The sequence below is a fragment of the Cuculus canorus genome, chromosome 24, assembly GCF_017976375.1.
Source record: "Cuculus canorus isolate bCucCan1 chromosome 24, bCucCan1.pri, whole genome shotgun sequence".
In the NCBI taxonomy this organism is placed as follows: Eukaryota; Metazoa; Chordata; class Aves; order Cuculiformes; family Cuculidae; genus Cuculus; species Cuculus canorus.
In genome coordinates this window covers 2,759,463-2,785,045 of record NC_071424.1, presented here as the reverse complement: position 1 = coordinate 2,785,045, position 25,583 = coordinate 2,759,463, and the positions used below count along the sequence as shown (strand labels likewise).

The 25,583-nt window shown below is 47.4% G+C and overlaps 1 protein-coding gene across 1 annotated transcript; it reads left to right on the top strand.

Moving 5' to 3' along the window:
• The first annotated feature begins 172 nt into the window (after positions 1-172).
• On the top strand, positions 173-22,766 carry ST7L (suppression of tumorigenicity 7 like). The gene is made up of 16 exons (XM_054087865.1): positions 173-625; positions 1,686-1,768; positions 2,164-2,323; positions 2,864-2,918; positions 3,568-3,683; positions 5,603-5,681; positions 5,933-6,087; positions 6,585-6,682; positions 7,261-7,375; positions 9,191-9,263; positions 9,884-9,986; positions 13,020-13,170; positions 13,292-13,384; positions 16,392-16,531; positions 19,524-19,602; positions 19,840-22,766. Exons 1-15 carry the CDS (start codon positions 379-381, stop codon positions 19,575-19,577), a joined length of 1,722 nt encoding a protein of 573 aa, XP_053943840.1. The 5' UTR covers positions 173-378; the 3' UTR covers positions 19,578-19,602; positions 19,840-22,766.
• Positions 22,767-25,583: the final 2,817 nt, after the last annotated feature.

Sequence of the window (25,583 nt, the reverse complement as noted above, 5' to 3'; positions counted from 1 at the left end):
CGCCATCTTGGCTGCGGGCAGACGCCGCGCGGATACCATTGTAAGAGCGGGCAGGGGGATGGCGGTGTCGGCCGGAGGCAGCGTGGAGTTCCTCACGCCTCTACTGCTGCGTCGTGTTAGGACGGATGGATGCTCGGGCAGCGATGATAGACTCCAGGAGGGGTCTGGAGGACCCCGCCGGGCCGCGGCTCGGCTGTGCGCGGAGTGTACCCGGAGCTCCGGAAGCGTGCATGCCGCCATCTTAGCTGCGGGCCGACGCCGCGCGGCCGCCATCGTCAGAGCGGGCAGCGGTCGAACGGCGGCGGCGCGAGGCACGCCGGGAGCTCCGGAAGCGTGCATGCCGCCATCTTCTCTGCGGGCAGACGCCAGTCGTCCGCCATGGCGGGAGCGGGCATGGCGGAGGGTGGCGAGCGAGCCCCGCCGAGCCCCAGCGCGGCCAAGGCGGAGGGCGGCGAGAGGGCCCCGCCGTGTCCGGGGCCGGCCGGGGCCCTGCGGCTCTGGGAGCAGCTGCGGCGGCGGACGGCGGCGCCCTGGGCACGCGGGATGCTGGCCGTGGCCGCCGTGCTCGGGCTCTGCTGCCTGGCGCTGCGGGGGCCGCTGCGGCTGCGGGACGGGGCGGCGGCCGGTGAGGGGCGTTGGGAGGGTGGGAGTTGCTGGGGGGGGGCAGTGAGGAGGGGTTGAGAGGGTGGAGGGTGCTGGTGTTGGGGGTTTGGGATGTCTGGGGGCTAGTGAAGGGCGTTTGGGGGCCAGTGAAGGGGGTTTAGGGGTGTGGGGGAGAGCTGGGGGGGGCGGTGAGGAGGGGTTGGGGTGTCTGGGGTCCGGTGGAGGGGATTTGAGGGTCTGTGAAGGGATTTGGGCTTGTGGGGGAGAGCTGAGGGGGCGGTAAGGGGGGGCTGGAGGCCCGTAAAGAGTGTTGGGAGAGTGGGAGATGCTGGGGGGGGCAGTGAGGGGAATTGGGGGCCAGAGAAGGGGTTGGGAGCGTGGGGGGCTGAGGTCCAGTGAGGGGGAACTGGTTGTGGTGGAGAGAGGGGCTGGGGGACACTTGGAGGGGCAGCGAGGGAAGGCTCAGATGTCTGGGGGCCAGTGAGGAGGAGTTGGAAAAGTGGGGGAACTGGGGTGCCCCCCAGTGAGGGGGGGTCAGAGCTAGGTGCCCCCAGTGAGGAGGGCTGGAGTGTCTGGGGGCCAGTGAGGAGAGGTCGGGAGGGTGGGAGAAGCTGTGGGGGGCTGGTAAGGGGGGGCTAGGGGTGGGGAGAGGGAGACTAGGGGACACTGGGGTTCCAGGGGGGGTGTGTGTCGGAGCTAGGGCTGCTGATGAGGGGGGGCTAGGGGTGGGGAGAGGGAGACTAGGGGACACTGGGGTTCCAGGGGGGGTGTGTGTCGGAGCTAGGGCTGCTGATGAGGAGGGGCTGGGGTGCTAGTGAGGGGCATTGGGAGGGTGTGGGCTGCTGGTGGTGGGGTTGGGGTGTCTGGGGACCAGTGAGGAGGGTTCGGGAGGATGAGGGACCTGGACGGGCTGGTGAGGGGTCGCTGAGGGCCAGTGAGGTGGGGCTGGGATGCTTGGGGCCCGTGAGGAAGGGCAGTGGGGGGGGTGGTGAGAAGACAGTGAGGGGGCCTGGTGGGACATTTGTTTAATTTGTGTCTTTCACTCCCTCCTGTTAAGTCCCTGTTCTTGTTTCTCCCACCAGTGACCGTTTTCTTAAGCACTTTGACTCCCAAATTCTACTTCGCCCTGACGGTGACTTCATCTTTCATATCTGGGCTGATATTTGTAAGTAGTCGGCTTTTATCTTTTCAAACAACCTGAGTACCTCCTGGTTGCGTTCACAGGATGTTTCAGCTTGGTTTTGGGTCAGACTCTAGAGGGTGCCTTTGCTCCAGGAAGGAGCTTGTTCTGTGGTAGCTTTTCTGCTGTGTTACCTGTAGTCTTTTGCTCTGTGTGCACTGCCTTGAGGTGAGACTGTGGGAAATCTTTTTTTTTTAACTTGAAAGGGAGCGATTAAGTGAGATCTTAAGAAGAAATGTTTTCCTGTAGGGCTGGGGTTGCCCTGGCACAAGTTGCAGTCGTGGCTACCCCATCCCTTGAGGTGTTCCATCATCGCTTATGTTTAAGTCAGAAGGTTGTTACCTAAGGAAATCTCTGGCGCTTTTCCCCCCCCATGGCAGGTTTTTGAGTGGTGGCATTTCCGCAAATATGGCACGTCCTTCATCGAGCAGGTTTCCGTGAGCCACCTGAGGCCCCTTATTGGTGGTGTGGAAAACAGCCCCCCAGCTCCTGTGGCCTTCTTGGCCGGAGAGAATGAGCCAAGCAGGCAGAACATGCCAGGTGGGTGGAACGCTTCTCAGTAGCTTTCCTGAGCTTCAGGGCAGCTGGTTCATGTGAACGAGTTTTTAGATGGCTTTGACTCTCCATCAGGACTTGCAGTAACTGAGGAAAGGGCTGCATCTCAGTACGTTCGCATAAAAATGGGGAAGATAAAGTAATAATGTATCTTTGATCTAAAATATTCATTATTATAAGTATCTATAGGAAAACACACTACAGATTTAGCTAAAGTTATTTCAGTACTGTTAAATATTTGCTGATTTATATATATATGCAAGGTGAAGACTGTGCAATAATAAATGACAGTGTTTAATTTGTCCACCGTGTGCTTTTGTACTCAGCAATATTGGGGAGCAATGATCTTTAAGGGATAACAGAGGGTTAGGGAGAAGATGACGATATGATTGTGGTCAGGTCATATAAAAATAACATTAAAGCAACTTTTGACAGTAATCTTGCATGTGCGTTACTGCATTCTAAAGGCAGGGGAGCATTTCTTGTGCTCATAATTCAAAAAGTACTTCTGTTTTTTATTTCCAGAGTGCAAAGTGTGGCGAAATCCTCTCAACCTTTTCAGAGGGGCAGAGTACAGCAGGTATTGATGGTGTTGCTTTCCACTGTGTGTTTTTAAAGTGAATTGGGAACACACAGGTGAATTCTTCACAGAGCTCGCTCCAGCAGTGTGGGGAGGCAGCTGAGACTTGGCTAAGGTCCTGGCGATAATCGATATTTAAAAGGCACCTGTCCAAGCTTTGGCAGTTTTGGTGTTGGAAACGCAAATATTGCTTTCACATCATTGGGTGTTTTGAGAGTAAAGTAGTAGAAAATAATGCCTGGAATGACTTTCCTCCTGTTTCAAAGACTCTATGGAAACAGTGGTCTTGCAGCTGTTACTGCTTTATTCAGAGGTTGAGGCAGTGATTCTGCATCTAAATTCTCTTTTATTAAACCACTGTGTTGTGAGTCTCCTCGTGTTTTTTCTTAGGAAGAGCTGCTTCCTAGGAAGCCAATTTTCAAGTTGTTTTGAACTTTAGGATCAAAACCACGTTTTCCTGCCTTGCAGGGAGCTTTCTGGCAACTGGTACTGATGATGGAGCAATGCTGCTTAAACACTGGGAGCTCCAGGCTCTTATTAACAAACATCGTCTCCCTGGTGTCAGTTGCTGAGCACATCTGCTCTCCTCCTTGGTGTCAGCGTTGCTGCTCTCTCCGGGTGCCTCTCACTGAGATCTCTCCCATTACAGATACATGTGGGTGACTGGAAAGGAGCCGCTGACATACTATGACATGAATTTGTCTGCTCAGGATCATCAGAACTTCTTCACGTGCGACACTGACTCCCTTCGGCCATCGGATACAGGTACTCATGCCCTATCTGTAGGTATGGAGCTGTTGGAGAGTGTCGAGTGGGTGTTTTTGATGCGATTTGCCTAAGTTAGATCAAATATTTTTGTGAAACAACAGCCTTTTCTCACTGCTTAGGAGGTTTAGTAGATGTAAAAAAGAAGAATCTTTTCACTCAATATGTTGTGCGCTCTCTGCTGACTTGAAGTCTGTCGGGATCTTGATGTATTTTAAGGTCTCACATGTTTCGAGTAATGGTCAGTGTGATATTATAAACCTGGATTGCCTTCTCAACACGCTCTCATTTAAACCTTGGTGATGGATGGTGCCGTCTCCAGGCGATTTTCACTGTGTTCCACATTTTTTGCGCAATAAACATTCTCTACCTGGTTATTGTCAGCCTGGGTGCAAATTCTTGTCTGTGTGTCGGGTTCCGGAAGCGTGACTTGTCATGCCCAATAGGAGCAATGTGTTTTTGTTTCACCAAGGCCATGTATTGTCTCGCTGCTTAAGCCAAGACTAATATTTTGTTTCCAAAAGAAAACTCGACCATTTTTCCACGTTATTCTTGCCGGACAGCAGAAGGATTTGTTCCAAAAGAAACACGTATGGAGTCTTTGATATTCTTATTGTGCTTGAGATAGGCCAGAGATGGAACCCCACGAGAGTGAGGCTCTGAAGCTCTTACAGAGCTGTTATTTGGTGTAAAAGCTGTCAGTTCTACACAGAAGACGGTAGCTCCATGTATGTTTTCTTTTGCTGAGGGTTGGTTTTCAGTTTGGGGTTTCCATTTTTCCCACGTGGAAGTGTAGTGGCGAAATGTAGTTCTTATGGGAGTGTAAGTTTGAATTCACATTGTGATTCAAACAACCCTTTTGAACGAATTTTACCATTTTAGTCGTTTCCTAGAACGCGTCATTACGGTATGTCTTCAATTGTTTTCCATGTTGTGCTGCTCAAATGGGCTTTGTGAAGGTAAAAAGAAATTGTTTAACCCTTTCTGACATGGTAGTCGTCTGAACACTTTAGTAGGAAACAATACTTGTGCGAGACACAGCTTCCTCTGTCGCTGGTTCCTTTGAAGCTCTGTTTGAAAGCTTAAATTGCAACTCTGTGCAGGTTCATGCGAGAACTTGTGTTTAACAGTCGCTCCTGCCAAGCTTTCAACAAGGCTTGGGAAACATTTCCAACAATCTGTAGTGATTTGGAAATTGTACATCTGCCTGGTTGTGTGAGCTGTGTCTGCTCCTCGGAGAGGGAGCTCTCGAATGGGCAGTGAATAATCTCCCTAGTGATGCTTTCTTAAATTAAATATGGGACGTAGTCATAGAATTGTTTGGTTGGAAAAGACCTTTGAGATCGAGTCCAACTGTACTTGTCCACTACTAAACCAGATCCTGAGCACCTCGCCTGCCTGGCTTTTGAACGCCTCCAGGGCTGGTGACTCGACTGCCTCCATGGGGAGCTATTCCAGTGCCTGAGAACCCTTTCGGTGAAGAAAGTTTTCTTGATGTCTAATCTGAACCTGCCCTGGTGTAATTGAGGCCATTTCCTCTCCTCCTGTCGTCTGTTGCTTGGGAGAAGAGATGAACCCCCACCTCACTCCAGCCTCCTTTCGGGCAGTTGTAGACAGTGATAAGGTCACCCACCAGTCTTCTTCAGGCTAAACAACCCCAGCTCCCTCAACCACCTCTCATAAGGCTTCTTCTCCAGCTTCATGAAGAAGAGAAGTTGTGAGATTCTGCTCGTTTTGGTAGGAACTCATGCTGGAATTAAATCTCACTTACTCTTCCCTGTAACAATCATATGGCAAATAGGAATTTGCAAATGGGAAGCGAACGTTCCTGTAGAGCTGGGGCCCAAGCAGGCAGCGGTGCCTGTGCTGGCTCCCCTGTGACTCAGTTCCTCACCAGCCTTTCCATGTCTTTGCTACAGTGATGCAGAAAGCGTGGCGAGAGAGAAACCCTCAAGCCCGGATTAAAGCAGCGCACCAAGCTCTGGAGCTGAACAACGAGTAAGTTTAGATATAAGTTCAGTTGCTGTATATCCAGTGTGGAAGATGAAGCAGAGCAATACTGAGCTTGTTTCTTTGTTCTAATGATTGTGATTTTGCAAAGTTCTGAATAGCTTAAGAGGGATTTCTATGACCAAGCGTTGCACGTGTGGCTGTCGGTTACACCGAAGTGTTAAGTGTCCTCTAAAAAACAGCTTTCCTGCTCTCTTGTGTTGTCTCTCAGAGTCATTGGTGTTTTTTCTCTGTGACAGCTGTGCCACTGCGTACGTCCTGCTGGCTGAGGAAGAGGCAACGACTATTGTCGATGCCGAGAAGTACTTCAAGCAGGCTCTGAAAGCAGGAGAAATGATCTACAGGAGATCCCAGAACTGCCATTCCCAGAGTCCCCAGCACGAAGCACAGCTGAGTAAGTGCTTCTCAATGAGAAACTCTTGGTTTTGCGTGAGCAGGAACGTAAAACTCAGGTTGTAATTAGTGATTCCAGTGTGATTCCCAGTTCAGCGAGGCAGATCCTGCTGTTTTAGCTGTGCTTATGCATGCGTTGCTGGGTCGTCTTCTGTAGCACGCAGCTGTGCTGTATCTTCATCCTGGGTCATCTTGCTGAGGCTTGGTACGTTGTTGATTTGGAAAGCTGGACAGGTAGAGCAAACTAACGAAGCAATTTGTGCCTGTCCATAGCTGCTCCTTTAATTCTACCCAACGTTTTGGAAAGAAGCCCTTTTGTTTGTCATTTAACCTAGTTAAAGCTGCTGGCATTGGTCTGGAGGGGCCTTGACTGGGGCGGCAGTAGTGATTGTTTTACGCTGTTACATATGGTTATTAAAAAGGTGATGGGGTTTCTTGAGCGAGGGAAGGAGATGTAAGAATTAAAACTGATAGACTGCTGGTTTTGTCTTTGATCAGGAAGAGACACCAATGTGTTGGTATACGTGAAAAGAAGATTGGCCATGTGTGCGAGAAAGCTGGGAAGAATAAGAGAAGCAGTAAAAATGATGAGAGATGTAAGTAAAAAGCAAGCATCTCCTGTTGTTTTCAGTCACATTGTTCAAACTGGTGGTTTAAAGTTACTTTTTAGATATAATGAACATAATTGCATGATTTTCCAGTGAGATTTGCACATAATTTTTTCAGTTCCTACATCTGGGTTTTAAATATTTCTAGTTCTGTTGTCCGGTTGGCTTCATGCTTGACTCAGAACTAACTTATAAAGCTTTCTACTTTGGCACATCATCATTAGTTTTCTTTTTGCTTGCCCAAGGTGTATCATGAGTTATTTTTACATAGGAAAATATCAGTGACCAGAGGAACTCTCTGTGGGAGAAGTGCAGATTTGGGCTCAGAGCTGAACCTTTGTTTGCTTGTTTTCCAATAGGTGAATATGAATACACGAAAAAAGTGATGCCTTAAAGGTAGAAATGATGCAGTTCTTCTCATGCTACTTACATGTCAGTTTGACCCCGTGAAAGACCAGAGCATTGGAAAAGCTCATGTTGTGCTGATTTCTGTTGAGTAATCAATTAGCAGGGATTTGGGTGCCATTCTGGATGTGTCTGATCTGTTTCTCCTTACTGATTCGCAGTTGATGAAAGAGTTTCCGCTTCTCAGCATGCTGAATATTCATGAGAACCTCCTGGAGGCACTGCTGGAGCTACAGGCATACGCAGACGTCCAGGCTGTTTTAGCAAAGTATGATGGTACGTGATGTGTACTGGGAATACTGGTGGTGTTGGGTGGAGCGTGGGTGAGGGGAGTCTGTCCAAGAGCAAGGCTCTGCCCATGATCTTGGCTGGTTGACTGGATCCTCTTTGTCGGCAACAGAAGTTGCTTCCAGAGCTCATGTCACATTGTTTTCATTTTGAACGATGAGGTCAAATTTAGGCAAGCTAAACAGCGTACAAATGACTTGTTAGGGTTTTAAGTTGCTTACAAATCTTGGAGCTCGCTCTGCTTCAGTTCAGGGATTGTTTTAATGTTTTAATCTCTTTATCCCTGGCTGTGCCCAAATTCCTCAGCCTTTTCCAGTCAGCACACAGTCCCTAAGTAATTGATGTAAACAGGCAGGACAAGGTGGTCTTCCCTTCTGTCGTCTTCCAGCTCAGCCTCGTGGCTCTGTGATACGGAGGTTGCTTGCCAGAGCTGAGCAGCCTGCTGTGATCCTGCCTGCCAGGGACTGGTGGTGTGAAGGCCTTGGTCTGTTAAATAGTGCAGCCGTTAAATGCGCAGTTTGCTTTCATTTTGCATCTCAACTTGGTGCTTTCCTGGAGCCCTGTTCAGTACTGGCAGCTGCTCTAAGGTCTCCTTAGAGCCTTCTCTTCTCCAGACCGAACAACCCCAAATCTCTCAGCCTGTCCTTATGCAGGAGGTGCTCCAGCCCTTGGATCATCTTCATGGCCGTCCGTGTTCTCCTGTGTGAATTCTTATTAATTTGACAAAACCATTTGTTCTTTTCCTGGTGCTTCTTCATGTTGACTCCAGGAATTTTGACACTTTCCTAAGAAAGTGTTGCTTTTTTTTTTTTTTTTCTAAGCATCTGGAAAAAGGAACATGAGCTTCCAGCTCTTTGTAGTGCCCCTGTGTTTTGCTTGACACGACAGGCAGACTTCTAGGAAGTGATGGACAAGGCCGGGATGGGATTTACAAAAAAAGCAGGGGCCATCTGACTATACATAGCGTGGTGCTTTGAACTGGACCCCAGACTTTGTCTGCTTTTAAAGTAAACTCGTGCTGCAGTGTGCGAACCTTCTCATCTGTAATTGTCAGCTCAAACTTGGCTGCAGGTATGCCGCAAAACCTACAACTAATAGAATTTTTCCCTGTGGAACTGAACAGAATGGAAAGTGCATTTTTGTTAAAATCTGTCTGCTAGTCTAGAGTGCAATTATTTTGGTCAGCTTCTCGTCGGCCGCTCTTTCATTGTAAAGCTCTGTTCATGTACAGTTGCAATACTAGGTGAAGATTAGAGCTTATTTTAAACCTTTGTGGATTAAAACAGGGCAAGTGTACTGTTCTTAAGTGAATGTTTATACACATATTTATCTTTCAATTAAGTTTCAGTGTCTTGGTGTGTTTAGAAGATCAAAATAACCCTTTACCTCCTACAGCTGAAGTTTTAATCCAATGCTAGCGGCCAGAGAGAAGACTGGGGAGTGAAATTTAGTGGTTTTGAATCATGGAATGGTTTGAGTTGGAAGAGACCTTAAAACCCATCCCATTCCAGTCCCATGACATGAGCAGGGTCACCACCCACTGGATCAGAGGCTCCAAGCCCCATCCAACCTGGCTTGAACACCTCCAGGGATGGAGCAGCCACGGCTTCCCTGGGCAACCTGGGCCAGGGCCTCCCCACCTTCACTGTGAGGAATTTCTTCCTAATGTCTAATCTAAGTCTAATCAGAGCTGAAATGTTCCAGATGTTATGTTCATTGTCTGCCCAAGTGAAAATCTTTGTGGTTTCAAAACGCTTGTCTTGCCTTAGAATCTCACAGCTCAATTATTTCATTTTATCATAGATATCAGTCTTCCAAAGTCAGCAGCGATTTGTTACACAGCTGCCCTGCTGAAAGCCAGAGCTGTTTCAGAGAGGTAAGCAGCACGTTGGTGAAAACAGTGGTTTGTGTTCTGAAGTAGGGACTAGAAAGGTCTACATTCAACATGCAGCAGTAATTTCGGCAAGCAAGTTAAGTGTATTAATATGCATTTGTGAGTGTGGTTGTAAAAATTCTTTTAAGCATCCCTGAAATTCATACAGCTAGAGATGTTTTTCAGGAGCTGCTGTACACAAATCTCTGCATCAGTTTTGTTTTCAGAGTTTTGCCTGCGATGCTCAGCAGTTTTGTTTTGTGAGTTGGGCACAGGGTGTTTGTGGTGACTAACACTGGCATTTCGTTTTCGTTCTGGTCCATTTGCACAGCTGATTCTGGCTCTGCTGCTGAGCAGATGACGCTGTAATGATCCTAGGAAATACTGGGCACTCGTTTAATGTACATGATGGACTTGAAGGTTCAAAAAATTAAGCATAACTGTCATAGGGGCATGGAGGGCAGTCAAGATACCTAAATTAACATGAATATTTGTCTCGTAGAAGGGTTGTTTTTCTTGATAAATCAGTCAGTTTTTAGCAGATACCAATTTACAGTGCAAATAAACACCTGGTTAACATTTATTATTTGGTACTGTTGTTCGGCATGCGTTTTTCCCTTCAGGTTCTCACCAGAAACTGCTTCCAAAAGAGGGCTCAGTACAGCAGAAATTAATGCTGTGGAAGCAATTCACAGAGCTGTGGAATTTAACCCTCACGTTCCAAAGGTGAGAGTGTTTGATTTGCTATTGGACCACTTCTTATTGTCTTCTAAAAGATGTTCTGTTATGTTATCGTCATTGTTTGGGCCTTTCTAGTCCTGTGTTTTCTTGAAGGTGGTTATAGCTCTGGTTGTTGAGTTGTTAAAACGTGCTAGCATTTGCATCATAGATGTTTAGTGGCCAGAAAGCTATGAGGTGATGTTTAAACAGGTTTTTTTAACAAAAAAATGAAACTCAATTCTCTGAGTCATTGGACAATCCGGTAATGTTAACGAAGGCCCTTTGGGTAAGGGTGAGCATTAATCAATATAAGTTTGGATAGTTAAAATCCCTGAAGACAAATCAAGTTCTCCAAGCAATAAACACCCATAGTACTTCGGGATGCTTTTTTTCTGCTGTGCTTCCAAGCAAAGCTCCAGCACTAAGGTTATTGAAAGAGGTACAGTTCCTTATATTCTTCATCCATGTGTAAATTAGCATTGCTACCGGCTGTAATTCAATGTTTGGTGTTACTTGAAGTGGCCAGGATGCGGATCTCACCGAGCACCGGGTGACAGTAAAATCTTAGGTTGCTTTTTACTGTAGTAGCGCTGGTGATGCGTTCAGTGTGAAACCTTGAGTGCAGAAGGTTGGCTTAGTGCAGGATCTAATCCTCTGCAAATGACGATGGAGCCTGAGTGGCTGTTGCTGTGAAGGCTCGAATTATCCCGCCGCCCCATCCTGTCTGCCTGTCCAATCCAATAGAATGTGCACCGAGCAAGCTAATTGCTGGGAGAAATTGCTGCTGGTGTGCATGACTGATCAAGAGCGGAGCAAGTTCATTTCAGACAGTCTCAGACAGACTTTTCTTTAGCCTCTGCCTTTAGGGGGAGAAGATTATAACGCATTATCGTTATCTGGAAGTTCTTTTGTGTGTTCTCCAGTTGTGTCAGGAGCCTCCACACCTTTGTTAGAGATGTTGGATATCATTTCAAATGGGCTGTTTGCAAAATATGTTCTGTGTTTCTACTGACAGGCGCAGAAACTGATGCCAGGTTTCAGTAATTTGATCTTCTCTTCTGATTCTATCCTTATCCAGTCTCCATGATTTATTTTTTATTACGTTATTACCTTGAAACATCAATTTATGAGATGACAAGGCAGAATTTTACTAGTGCTGGCTGTCTGGAGCTCTGAAATGCTCATAGTCAAAGCAAACAATGAAGGAGGGCACCAAACCAGTGCAGTAACTTCCCCGGTAGGTTACAGGGGACTAGCAGGGAAGAAAATGTGAGATTTGAGTTTGCTATCTGTGCTGTCCCATGGACCAAAAATAAATAAGTATGGAAAGTAGAAATCCCTTTGTTCTCGCATCTGATGAAAGTGGTTTTCTTTGCACATAACATCACTTTGCATAAGGAAAATAAAATAGTGTGTGTTTCCCTTTGTTCTGAGCTCTGCTTTTACAGGGATGGGTTTGTTTGGAAAGATGGGAGGGTGTTTTACAGTGTTAGAAAAATGGGACTCTTCTGCTCTTTCAGATTGGAGATATGAAAACCACATTTTGGTAACAGATGAAACAATCTTTTCGAGCCACCTTCTGAATATCTTGCATGTTTTATAGTGTAGAAAGACTGGCTTAAATCAGTAAATGATTTTCAGTGCTGATACCTCACCTATCTTATGGTTGAATACAGACTTGGAAGCCTACCAACCGGTGGAATTGTTGCTTTTCTGTGGTGACGTGGGTGCAGAGACAGCTCGGAGTTCAGCACTGGTGTGGCAGTGATTGCAGTGGGGCTTCCTCATCACCGCTGCTTTTATTCCCTTGCTGTCCGTGCGGTCAGGACAATGAAAAGTGGGTGCTGCGGAGAGCATGAAGAGTCAGGTCAGGGGTCAGCTATCTGAGACCATTTTCCCACAGCAGCCCTATGCGAGTGATCCTTTACTGTGTTAAAAAAAACCCTAAAGAGAAAAAATTGCAGAGGATTAGAGGGGATTAGCGGGAATATTACCCTGCGGAGTGCAGGCCCAAGGCACTGCGAGGAGAACCTAGCCAGGCAGTAAATGTGCTTTATGTGGTTGGGGCACAACCCCTCCTGCATTCCTTCAAGAGTCTGAATGGGAAAAGTTAAGTCCTCCAACTGGATTAGTAAATAATCTCATGGGTTGTGGCATCTGCTGAAACAAACCGGCGAGTTCGCTGCATTCTTAATAGTTGGGGAGACAGGCAAAGGGATTGCCGGCGACGTTGATCAAAGATGTGGATTAACTTTGGCCGTTATTGGATGAGACACTAGGAGAGAGCAGGAGAGCAGTGAGCTAGGAGAGGGCAGCTCACAGGTAAATGCTGGAGCGGCTGCTGTCACTGCATGCCTGTAAAATTGCTCATCTGCTTTTAAAAGCGAAGTTCAAATGGATACCTATCGTGCCTGAAAGCACCCCGAGAAAACAAAACTGCCAACCCTGTGTTTCAAGGGAAACGATGAATCCTCGTGTGCTTTGACCCTACTGTGCATCAGATTTTCTGCTGGAACTGAAGCAATCTGAATTCAGAGATGCTTTGTGATGGTCCAGCCAAACCACATTAAACCACAATTTGGGTTTGGTTTGTTGTTCTTCTCTTGGTTCTGTGTTGCTCCTCGTACTTGGGAGCTACGGAATGCTCAGCCTCGTGCACTGAAACGTTCAGGAGTTTGATGATGAGCAGAAATACCACTGGTGGGTTCTTTATCAGCCCAAACTTGTCACTCAGGTACCTGCACTGTTGTACTTCGTGTATTCTGTGAGAATGGGTTTTTATTTCACCTTACTGACGATGCTTTTTTCACTGATATTGTGTGTGTGAAACCCCCAGTTTAGGAGCCTCCTGCCCAGCCGTGGTCATGCAGCTTTTCTCTTCCCATGCTGTGTGTACCGTGTCAGGGCTGGGCTGTCTCTTCAGCAGGCAGAACTGTGCGTGATCTGCTCAGTTACACCTCAAATGTTCATTAGTTTATCCTAATTAGTGATTTGGGGCTGTTCCATGTAACAAAGCGTGCTTTCCATTTTCACTTTCAGTATTTGCTAGAGATGAAAAGCTTAGTGCTGCCTCCAGAGCATATTCTGAAGCGAGGGGACAGTGAGGCAGTGGCATACGCATTTTTTCACCTCCAGCACTGGAAGAGGATAGAAGGGGCTCTGAACCTCCTGCATTGCACCTGGGAAGGCAGTAAGTATCTCTCCTGGCCCAGTCTCTCTGCCTTTATTTGCCTCAAACGTGATTGTTCCCGTTGTGAGAAGATGATCCCCTGGTTTAGATCCAGATCTAACATCACCCACTCTTTTTCCAGCCTTTCGAATGATCCCGTACCCGCTAGAGAAAGGCCATCTTTTCTATCCCTATCCGAGCTGCACAGAAACAGCAGACAGAGAACTGCTGCCAAGTAAGTGGTTTCTAAGCAGTGATGATAATAAAACACAAGCTAAGGACACGTTCGATCTATGGTATTCAGTATTTACCTTACTGGGGTTGTTCTAGTTTGAGCACCCTGAGCAGGGGTTCAGCTATTTGTTGATGTCCCTTCCTGGCGATTGTGAAGCACTTGCCATGTGTGTGTGGTAAATGTCAGCTCGAGTCTGTGATAACGAGTAGTTTGGAGACACGGTCTGTGTGTGGTACGTTCAGGCTGAGGGTGGCCAGCTTTGAGAACAGCAAGATGGACCAGTTCTCTAAATCATCGAATCAGGGAATGGTTTGGGTTGGAAGGGACCAGAAAGCCCATCCAGTACAACCCCCTGTCATGGGCAAGGACACCTTCTAATAGATCAGGAGCTCCAAGCCCCGTCCAACCTGGCCTTGAGCATGTCCAGGGATGGGGCAGCCACCACTGCTCTGGGCAACCTTGGCCAGGGCCTCCCCATCCTCATGATGAAGAATTTCTACCTGATATCTAATCTAAATCTTCCCTCTTCCAATTTAAAGCCATTCCCCCTCATCCTATCACTCCATGCCTTGGTAAAAAGTCCCTGCCCAGCTTTCCTGAAGCCTCTTTCAGTACTGGAAGCTGCTCTGAGGTCTCCCCAGAACCTTCTCTTCTCCAGGCTGTGTATATAGCTTTGTAGAATGCGTTTTGCTTTCTGTCATCAAACCGTTGGTGCATCAGGACAGTTTGCTTCCTGGGAGGTTTTATTCCCAAAGGTATCTATGGATTCATGCTCACACTTGGCACTGTAAGTCAGGCTCCAGTTGCCCTTTGCTTCCCAGTTACTTTATGCAATTAAGAGCCTTCGTGTTTTTTGTCTTAAGGTGAGGCAAACAAACTAAATCGTTAGGGTCTGTGCTCATGTTACTTATGAAAATGGCATTAATTTAGGTAGAATTGGACTTCTAATTGTAAATGTTAATAGAATTCCTTTGGGGGGGTTGAACTTTTACATCATGAAGGTCCCATGGGACTGACCAGGGCTACTGCAAAAGCACAGGCAGACCAGACCCAGTGAGACCACAGCTGTGGGAAGGAAACTTGCACTGATGGGTTTCTATTCAAAGCCCAAAGTTATATTTAAAATGTGTAATTTCCATTTGCCCCCAGACTGCTCTAAATTACTCATTTCTCACTTATGCAGGATATTGCACAAGGAATTCCTAACCCTAAATTGCAGGCTGCCCGGCATAATTAAACACCAACACTGGCAGATATTTCAACACGATCATTCGCGCATTCCTGTTATGTTTTAAATATAGAACTACCCATAAATAAAATCATCCTAATGCTTTTATTGCAGTACTTCCTCAAGAAACGTTGACACTTAGTGTTTTTAAATTTATCTGATTAAAATAATGGTGACCAAGTTAATGATTCAAGAGTTGTGTTGGTCTGACTGATTCTCGAATGACTGTGAATGTATAGAATTATCTTTATTGTTCTCATCTACGTTGGATTTTGTTTTAGTTACCCAAAGTAGGGGAAAAAATGATGCAAAAAGAATGCTTGTTACACTTTCCTAATTATTTGGGACCTTTCATGAATTATATTGCTCCAAAAATCACGTGAGTTTCTACTGAGCGGGAGAGCAGAGCAGGGCTGTGTGTTAGAGAAGTGGTTTCTTTGGTCTCTCAGTGGAGCCTGTTCTTGTATCTCAGCCCAGCAGGGCTGGGGACTTGTTGAGAAGGTGAATTGATAATCTCCAGGATCCCATTAAACACCTCGGATGGGACTTTAGAAACAGAACTCCAAATGTTCTATTAGTTGTGCTCCAAAATCATGTACTTAGAGCAAAACAAACCCTGAGCATTTTGCCATTTGTGAGTTGCAGCAGCACAAGCCCCTTCTGCTGGGCTTTCTCCTCCGGCAGTGGCTCCCATGTGCCAGCACTCGGGAGCAGTCGCTGGGAGGGTGAAGTGCCCTTTTCCACCTCAGACTGCAGTTTCAAAATGAATACAATTACGTTTTCTTGTTTTACAACCAGGCTTACTCACCTTTTGAGGTAGAATTTAAAAAGCTTGTCCACAATCATAGAATCGGGGAATGGTTTGGGTTGGAAGGGACCTTGGAGCTCATCCAATTCCAACCCCTGCTGTGGGCAGAGACGCTTCCCACTGGACCAGACTGCATGCAGCCCTTTCATAATTACTTGTGTCTATTCTTTTCTTTTCTAAAACCCCTTTAAACTCGTTGCGTCGGGGGTCAGAGCTGCAGGTATTGGGAACCGGTGACTGCACGCTCACCCGACACTCCCCAGCTGTAACCAGTAGTAGCGCCCCGAGTGCTGAAAGCCCCACATGCCTGCCCTCAGCCTGTCTGCCCACCACCCTTGCGTTTTGTTAGCGCCCATTGGAAATTGCAAGGAGCTGCTATGTGCAGGATTTATAACCTCGTCCTAGTGCTGTTTGCTTTGAGGTCTGCTCTGTCAGCTGCTCGGAAGAAATTTACTGTAGCCTGTGGCCAGGAATCTATGGAAAGTGCTAAGGAGCTACCTCGTGTGTGTAACCTCATGGCTGTTCTGTGCTTGCTGAGCTACTTGGAGGGTGGGGAGATGTGCTCTCCTCTCCAGGCAGCAGGTTAATGCTTCAGGGGGCTGAAAACACCCAAATTGTTTAAATTAGCCTGGGTGATTTTGACAGCTTGTGAGTTTTTACTGTTTGTCCCTCTATCTTGTTAAAAGAAGAGATGCCAAAAACTAAGTGTGATAAAATGTTCCAAAAATAAAGCCCACACGAGTGAAAAAGAAGGTTGGGAAGAGAAGGGTCTAATGACTAATAGAGAAGACAAGCATTTAATGTAGGGGAAAAGCGTTTGGGAAGTTTAAATACTGGGACCTGATGTGTGCTGCGCAGGAGTCTCCAGTCCGCGTTTACTCCTGAAAGCCTACAGCTGCGTTACAAGATGGTGTAAATAATGCACAAGCCTGTCCTTGATTATCAAACCTCAATATTCTCTTTTTTTTCAGCATTTCATGAAGTCTCCGTTTACCCACAGAAGGAGCTTCCCTTCTTCATCCACTTCACAGCAGGCCTTTGCTCCTTTTCGGCCATGCTGGCCCTCCTCACACACCAGTTCCCCGAGCTGATGGTTGTCTTTGCGAAAGCTGTGAGTATTGCCTCCATTGTGGGGCTTGCGTAGGTGACTCGTGGGATCCTGGGGAGTTTAGAGGTCTGTGGTGTAGCAGCCCCCTGCGCTAGGGGGCAGGAATTATTCTATCTCCTACTGTAAGAATCCAGTTAGCGACAAACGCTCGTTGGGGCCAAATGTCTATTTAGATAGAAGGTGAGCTGCTACTCTACCATACCATGGCTTTAATTTGTGTTCTCGTGCTGCGAGTGCAGCATTTCAGCACTGGAGAAATTGTGCCACAGAGTGTTGCGAGTATGGATTTTATTCTTGTAGATGTGAAACTCTGCAGTCAGAGCCTCAAAAAATAAGTTCAGAGATTCTGAGAAGCGAGTAAAAGGCAAGGTGCTTTACTGTTCTCAGCGGAGGGTGAAGGGCTTTGTACTTTCTTGCTGGTTTAATGTGGCGGGTAAGGGGGCCCCAGGAGGGTAAGGAAAGCCTTATTTCTTGAGAATACTTTGTTCCTACCAGCATTGGCTTTGCTAGCGATTCCAGTCTGTAGTGTCCAAGTCATGCAGGTCTGAGAGGGGCCTCATTTCCACCCAGTTCTGTTGATCTTTGTCTTGGAGAATGCGGCTGGACACGCCAGTGACAAATCTCAGTGCTGCTTAGAATTGGCTGGGATCTCAGTAATGAGGGGCTAACGATCTGCTTGATTAATTCTGCAAGGACTGCCTTAGTGGAGTTGTATGATTTCCAGAGAGATACAAGGTCAAATGTTATGCTAACAAAAGAATTGCTTGGTGAGGTTCTCTCTGCTGGGTTTCTTGAACCTAAGAAAGACTTTGTACTTGTTAGTTGGCTTTGCACAAGGGCACGTAGTGATAGGATGAGGGGGAATGACTTTACATTGGAAGGGGGAAGATTTAGATTAGGAAGAAATTCTTCACACACTGAGGGTGGAGAGGCCCTGGCCCAGGTTGCCCAGAGCAGTGGTGGCTGCCCCATCCCTGGAGGGTTCCAGGCAAGGTTGGATGGGGCTTGGAGCCCCTGATCCAGTGGGAGGTGTCCCTGCCTACGGAAGAGGGATGGAACTGGATGGGCTTTGAGGTCCTTTCCAACCCAAAACATTGCATGATTTGATGATTCTTTACTTGTACCCTCCTCTCACCCAAGAATGCTTTAGTAAAAATGCTTAAAACAAAAAAAAGAAAAAAAAGGATTATTATTAGCTGTATCTGGTGTTGTATCTGCAGGCAGTTCTGGGGCTTTTTTTTCCCCTCTGTATTTCGTTATTTCAGTTATTCTTTCATGATGCTGTGCTTTAACTTATATGCAGTAATTTGGGATAATAAAGCTCTTGGTGGTAGAACTGGAATGCTTTGGGCTTGGTGGAAAAGCCAAGTGAAAAAGTGAAGAAGATTTGCGATAAGTTGTCGTATTCCCAGCAAATCTTGAACACTGTCTAGGAATGGCAGTTGGAGAGTGTCCTCTATAGGGGATTTTTCACTCTAAATCTCTTAGTGATTTAAATATAACTACTTAGGTTACATTTCAGTTAATCAAACTGTTATTTCCAGCAATTGAATGCGCAGCGAGCTGCGTGCCTCTAAAGGATTTGAAGGATCTGAATACCTTTCTATTGACTTGAAAAGTCAGAGTTTACATATTTTCATTTGTTAGTGCTTGAGTTTGTTTCCTCCCTAATAAATCACAGGGTAAACCTTGGCAAATTACTGTAAGTATTCCAAGTGGCCAAAAATCACAACGAAGCGTTTCCTAGTTCCAATGTACACAGTGTGAGACACCACCGGCAGAGCCCAGAGTGCTGGCACTGGCTGCAAGGCGGATCCTTCGGAAGGGGTGGCAGCGTGACCTCCATGGTCCCTGGCACCCAATGCCAGACGGATTTTTGTTGTGGAAGGGTTTGCAGGCATGAGAATTTCTTCCCAAGATCTCATCTCAATTGCCCCTCTTTCAGCTTAAAACTGTTCCCTGTTGTCTTATAATATATATAATATCCAACTTCCAAAGTGTTTTGGTATGGGTTACCTTATACTTTCACAATGAAGAGAGAAGTCATGGGACTTAAAGTAAAGAATTGTCTAATCGTTATGATTGCGAGATTAGGAGAATACATTTCTCAGGCTGGTTGGTCCATGCTCCTCATTAGAGGAGTCTGGGTAACAGCCACAGAGAGAGAAAATAGGGATGAGCTGAGCCCTGGCTGCCGGTCGTGCTCTCTGCGATGCTCTGCTCTCCTTTCCGAACAACCCCCCCAGCACTTTCCCCAAAGCTCATTAAGTGAGCTGGGAGAATTAACTTTTTTTTAGCCAGCTGCTGAACTTTTCATATTTATAAACACTTGAGTCTTTTGCTTATCCAAGAAAAAATGTGTACGGCTTGGAGCCGTGCGCTTCCCTGCCAATGCGCGGAGAGCGGCTCTGGCTCTGTAGTGAAACAGCCTGACGTCTCCTGTCACAGCTGAGTGTCGATGCCAAGGGCAAAGGTTTCCTGCCTTACTAATCTACATCCTAACTCATGCACTTAACGGAAGGGTGCCACACGCAAGCAGGCAGGGAAGGAGCTGCAGTGAGAATCTGCTGTGCTGCTGGGAATGTTAGCTTTTAAAAGCCTTTTTAATGTAATATTTGAGTTTATGATGGAAGCCAGGAGAGCCAAAGTAAAACCCTGAAAGTAAATGAGTTGTTGCCTCATGGAAAGAGGGTTTGTGCAAGGATAACTTGAGTCCCAGGGGAATGGGTTGAAAAGGTGCAGGGGAGTTTGCACAGTTTGTTTTAACCTCATCTTTATTTCTGGAGCTCTTTAGATGGCATCTAGGATATGGATCCTGTCTGGCCAGTCATTCTGGACGCTTTGTTCAGTTTTCACATGTTTGAGTCAATGATCCATAAATAATCTGCGCCTGAATACCCCAGGAAATATGCTGCCCTCCTCCCTGCTCTGTCTGGCACTGCAGGTGTGGCAGCAAGAGGGAAGCGCCATCCTAACGCCTCCTGCTTCTGCCTAGGTGCTGCGGGTGCTGTGGCCGGTGAGTGCTCCCAGCGTCCTGGCCTCCAGCTGAGCGGACTGCGCCAGGCAGCACAGGGGTGAGTGGACAAGGCTTCCTGCAGAGCCACGGCTTCCTGCAGGGTTTGTTCTTCCCTTGTGTGTCTTGGCTGGTATTTAGTGATTGTCACAAGCCTGTTTCGTGGCAGCAGTGTTGAGGAAGTGTCTCTTGCCTTAAGGCAAAGATGCAGGGTTGTGGTTTGCTCATACCTTGAGCTTGTAAAAAGACATTGTCTTTGAAAACGAGCTAATTTGTTGTTGTGTTCTGTTTCTTCCAGTGCTTTGGGACTCTTCAGCTTCGTTATGGGAAATGTTGAGGTTCTCCTGCTGTCCAGCCTCTGGCATCAGCCACTCCAGTGTGACTGGAGTGTGTGTTCCCTGCAGGTTTGGTTCCGTTGTTGTACAAGCCTCATCCTGGCAGTTTAGCTAACCCCTGCACCTAAGGGTGAGGGAGGAAGAAAGCTGTGCTTCTCAAACTGGTGTCTTTGATGGGCTTCCATGTTGGTAATGGTGTTTGACCTGTGAATTTCTTCTTTGGCCTTAGTCTGTAGTCATCTAAGAAAAGAGCTTTTGTTGGGCGATACCTTAATGCTCCCTAAATCACTTGTACAACTGGAAGCCGATACTCCCTCTGTAAGAAGGGAGAGGACACAAACTGGGCAGATGTTTTGGAGTATCAGCATGTCCTTCTCAACTGCAGATGCACCAGATAATTGGCTTAGATTGAATTTTATAAGCCTTTTTCGAAGTACTTGTTAACAGCGCAGTATGGTTCTGCTTTCTTTATTAAAAGGTTTCTTCTTAACACATGGGATTTGTTGACTTCTTAATCATCTCTTTAATACAGATTATTGCGTGCAAGCAGAGACGTGTTTTTTCTGTATTCTTTAAGCTTGTGTTATGCAAGGAAATCATAGAACCATAGAATGGTTTGGGTTTGAAGGTACCTTAAAGATCATCCAGTTCCAAATCCCTGCATCTCTTGTCTTGCAAATGGCTTTGCTTAGGAGAACAGGATGGCTTTTGAAACTGCTAGAAGTGATGGTGATAGCTGCACGGGAGTCTTTTTGAGGGGCCTGAAGTTTCAGGTGTTGGTTCAAAGCACTGTCATTGTTGATATCAAGACGTAAAGAGAAATGAGATGTGGAGTGCTCTTCAGAGGAATTGAGTCACGTACAGACCGACCGCAAAGGTTTGTTTACTGCGGAGGTGGTAGGATGGCTGTGGCAGGCAAGTGGTGTGAGGTATTTGGTGTGACCTCCATTTCCACTCGCCCCCGTTAGAGGAAACGCCTGCATTTCCACACTCAGGTCTGCTGCTTGGTATGGAGGAGGCAGAGTCATGTTAGCCAAGGCTTCTTGAGATAAAAATAACACAGGTTTGTGGGTCAGTGCTAATTCTGAGCCCATGAAAAGTTGTCTCTCATCTTACACTGTATGGATAAACACACACGCTTACCCGTAACCGCGAGGGGGATTTGACACATTCAGTCTTTACTGATCTTTATGAAGGATCGCTGTAAGCTGTGACATTGATGACATCTTTCAGAGGTGGTGTGAATTGTTGGGATTGTTCAGCCTGGAGAAGAGAAGGCTCTGGGGAGACCTTAGAGCAGCTTCCAGTACTCAAAGGTGCTTCAGGAAAGCTGGAAAGGGGCTTTTTACCAAGGCATGGAGTGATAGGATGAGGAGAAATGGCTTTAAATTGGAAGGGGGAAGATTAGATTAAACATTAGGTGGAATGAGGGTGAGGAGGCACTGGACCCGGCTGCCCAAAGAAGTGGTGGCTGCTCCATCCCTGGAAGCATTCAAGGCCAGACTGGATGGGGCTTTGAGCCCCTGATCCAGTGGGAGGTGTTGGTGGAACTGGATGGGCTTTCAGGTCCCTTCCAGCCCAAACCATTCTATGATTCTGGTTTCTGAATCCTGGATGGAGGAAGCCAGCTGTAGGCTGCTCTGTTTTCCAAAATAGCACCCAACTTCATCAGTCACGGCTCACTTTGAATTGCCTTGTAATCTTGTCTTGACGCAGAAGATTGTTTTGTTGTGGGTTTTTATATTTTCTCAATCCTTTTGTACCTTATAAACAAAGCCCTGTGAAGTGGGACAGCCACCTATGCATTTATTTCAGGCTCGCTGAGAGGGAACACAGGTGTTGAGGTAGGAATGCCATCCTTGCTCTCTGCTGGGCTGGAATCCAAGCTAAATACCTGAATTCATGGAGGAGTCCAGCGAGGAGCCCTACAGAAAGGCACCACCAAATCTTTCTGAGTTGCCTAACTCCTAGTAGGTAATTTTCTCAGCTTTCTCTCCAGTTGAATGCGCACCCTTGGGGCTGCGGAATCGCTGTGATATCACGGTGGTGATTAATAGATCTGTTGTGTTCATGTAATTCCACTTCTTGCTCCGCAGGGGCCCATAAGGTAACCCCCCTAATGCTTTTTAAAGGTGAACATTCTCCAGCGGTTGTGCGGGGTTATAAATGAAGCGCTGCCTCCCATGTATCATCCCATGAGCTGCTTTCTCTCACTGTCCTCCCCTGACAGGACAGCAACAGAAAGGGGATGGGCTTGTGCTCTAGGGTATAGCTGGCAGCAGGCGCTGTAATGGAAACCTTCCTGTCTCTAGAAGGGCCAGGAGTTCCTGAGGAAGAAGTTCTCGGTGTGATTGCCTAGCAGGATTGTTTCTGCTTCCAGGGGAGTTCATTTGCCACTGAAGAGCAGGGACTGTCCCCCAGATCCACATTATAGTAATGCTGATGCAGTCCACGTGCAGTTAAGTTGTGTGTGTGTGTTCATTAGAGAAAAAGACAGTTATGACACGGGGCAGATGAGCACTCATCATTGTCATTTCCCTGAAACACAGAATCATTCAGGTTGGAAAAGACGTTTTAAGATTTACTGTGAGGGTGGTGAGGCCCTGGCCCAGGTTGCCCAGAGCAGCAGTGGCATCCCATCCCTGGAGGGGTTCCAGGCCAGGTGGGATGGGGCTTGGAGCCTCTGATCCAGTGGGAGGTGTCCCTGCCCATGGCAGGGGGTGAAACTGGATGAGCTTTGAGGTTACTTCCATCCCGCCCCATTCCATGGTTCTGCCATCATCCAGTCTAACCGTAAACCTTATACTGCCAACTCCACCACTAAACCCTGTCCTTAACTAACAGGAACTCGGGTGACCTTAGAGCCACAGGGATGGCAAAAATCCTCTCCAGGAGCCTGTGTGAGATGTCAGATTTCTCAAATGTTTCTCAAGGATCAGGACTTTTATTGCACCTGTAGGGATCACACAAGCACGATTTCTTATCGAAACAGCTTTCTAATATTGGCTGATGTTTAAATAAAGTGTTTGGAACCTCATATTGAAGTGCTCTTGCATGTCATTTAGATGCACTAATCCTCTGAGCCTGACAAATGTCTGTCAGGTGCGCTGTTCCTGTATTCCTACTTCAGCTGAGAGGTTAATGAGTTTGGAAGAGTCACTGCCCCTTGCACAAGGAGGAGCGTTCCAATCCAGAGCAAACCTAAGGCTCCGGTGGCTTCTACCAGAAGCTGGCCAGGGCTGGGGTCAGCTGCCCAGGGAAAGGGAGTGAGAATCAGCCACTGAGGGCCATAGGGCATCTCCTCCATGGGCAGTGACTGTGCAAAACAGCTTTCAAGGTCTAAAACATTCCACTGATGCTGTTATAATACTAAAACCCAAAGCAGTGGTGAGGCAGTTTAGCCTAACAAATACTTCTGGGTCAAGATAGCTCTCATTCATGTGGGCTTAGAAACGGCAGTGGTGTTGTCCTCCGGGGAATGGGCTCTTGTTGTTGTTTACCACTTTAGGAGCCTTTCCTTCTTGGAACCCAGGGATAGATGCATGCGCTCCTAGCTTTTATGCCTGTGTAGATGTGGCAACAGGACTTCCCAGAAGTCAGAAACCCCGGGCAGAGGCAACACAGACAGATTCGTAGTGGAGATAGTCACCTCAGAGCCCTGGAGTGGTCTTGGTCCAGGTTCCCTTCCCGCATCTTCTCTTGTTTATCCCCTTCTCTTCGTCTTGGAATTGTTGTGAGGGTGCCAAGGCTTGTAGCTCCGTGACTCTGAGCAAGGCAGGGTTTAAAGGTCGTCGTCGAGCCCATTAATAACAAGGTGCAAACGGCTGGTTTATGTGTAACGTGAAGCTTTTTACTTATTTCATTTTTGCACTTTGGGGGCTCTGTTTGCTCATGGAGCTCTTGGTGTCTGGTACCTATTTAGGCTGAGAGCAATTGGGTTCCTTCAGGCCTTCCGAGGAATGCAGCAAATTGTTCTCTGGTGTTGTAATTCTGCTGGGATAACTGGAGCTTATTTGTCTCTCTGCTTATTAAATGCATACTTGTCTCGAGGTCCTCTTTTTTTTCTGAGAAACGTTGGGTGAATCCCAAGGACCACAAGCGAGAGGAAGATTCCAGGGGGAGGGGGAGAGCGCAGTGCCTGCACCTTTCCTCAAGCTGCATCATCTGCCGGTGGTGCCAGCGGGCTGGAGGGGTAGAGAGGGGAGCAAACTCCCTTAGGGAGAAGGAGATGTGCATACAGGGCTTGTGCAGGCATAAATTCACCCTGCGCGGGGATGACACGCTTGAGAGGATGTGCACCTCCCAGACCACTGATAGATGGGGTGTGTGGTTGGGAGCCATGTGTGGAGGCTTCAGAATGGGACCAGCTGTGGAAGCAGGGAGCAGATGTGCTGGGTTGTGAGCAGAGGACAACGTTGGTAGTGAGTGCAGGGAGTGCGGATAGCTTCATGCTCTGCCAGCCATGAGCAGCACCCAGCTCACCCTGTCTTGCTGTTAACGAGGGCAGACAGACTCCTCTGTCCTCTCTGCTGCACTCACGGCCCTGCAGCTGCACAGGAGCTGCTGTGATCTGCTTAGGGGTCAGAAATCTCCAGACTTCAGGTCACATTGGCAGGAGCAATCATAGCAGGCTTCTGTGGCCACTTCTGTGGCCTGAGTTCACCCAGCCTTTGGTAAAGATAGGCAGAGAGGAAAGGGAGCTTTGGTTCCTGGTGCTGTCGAGCCTTCTGGCTCCTTCCTCTCTCTTCTGTGCCTACAAAGTGGGGAAGGCTCTGTGTGGCCCAGCTCTTAGCGCTGTAAGGAGGAGATGGTGACCCGGGATGCTGCTCATGCACTTGGAATTTTCCTCCTTTCCAGCTTCAATCATTGCGTTGTGCTTTCTGGTCAGCCCTTCGGTGAGTCTGGTCACTGGGGAGAGCTGGAGAACACACCCGCACTTTGCATCAGCGAGGGTGCATCCATGAAGATGAGTCTGCTTCTCCAGAGGAGACCTTCTTGCTTTGGTCATTCCTGGCCAATGGGTTTTTCCTTTTTTTTCTGGGTGCGTTGAGTTATACAATCACGCTGTGGCCTCATCAGCATGGATGTTCTCTTAAGAACCTCTTGATTTCTTTTCTCCTTTGGGTGGTGGCCCCCATTAGTCACAGAACTGTGTGATACACAACGTGACCATCGCGTTCTCCTGCTTTGACTCATCTGCTGCAATCCCAGAGCAGGAACCCCCCTGCTGCTTGCTGGAGCTGCCCTCCCTGACTCCGCTTAGGTAATCGGGGATGGGAAAGCTCCCAAATGGACCTTGACAGGTTGTGCAAATGTAGTCTGAGAGAAATCTTTTCCTGAGAGCGGGATCTGTACTGGGAGAACCCCCGTGGAGCACTTTGTCATAGCCCGGGTACCTGAGCAAAGCATTTTGAATGCGATGGTGAACAGAAAGGGCCCATGGCAGCAACAAGCAGGTGTAGGGCTGGGCTGTAGCTCAGCAGCGTATATGCAGCATTGCCAGGATCAAAAACTGGACGGATCTCATCCCTACAATCATCCAGATATCGCCTGGGCTAAGGTACGCTCACTCACATGTGATTTAGTAGAGAAAATACCCTGAATTTGTGTGAATCCCTTGTTTCCCATGTCTTTTGCCTCCTCCTCTGTGTCCTGTCAGGCGTCTTAAGAGAAGGTAATTTATTCAGAAGCTTATTAAGCAATCAAT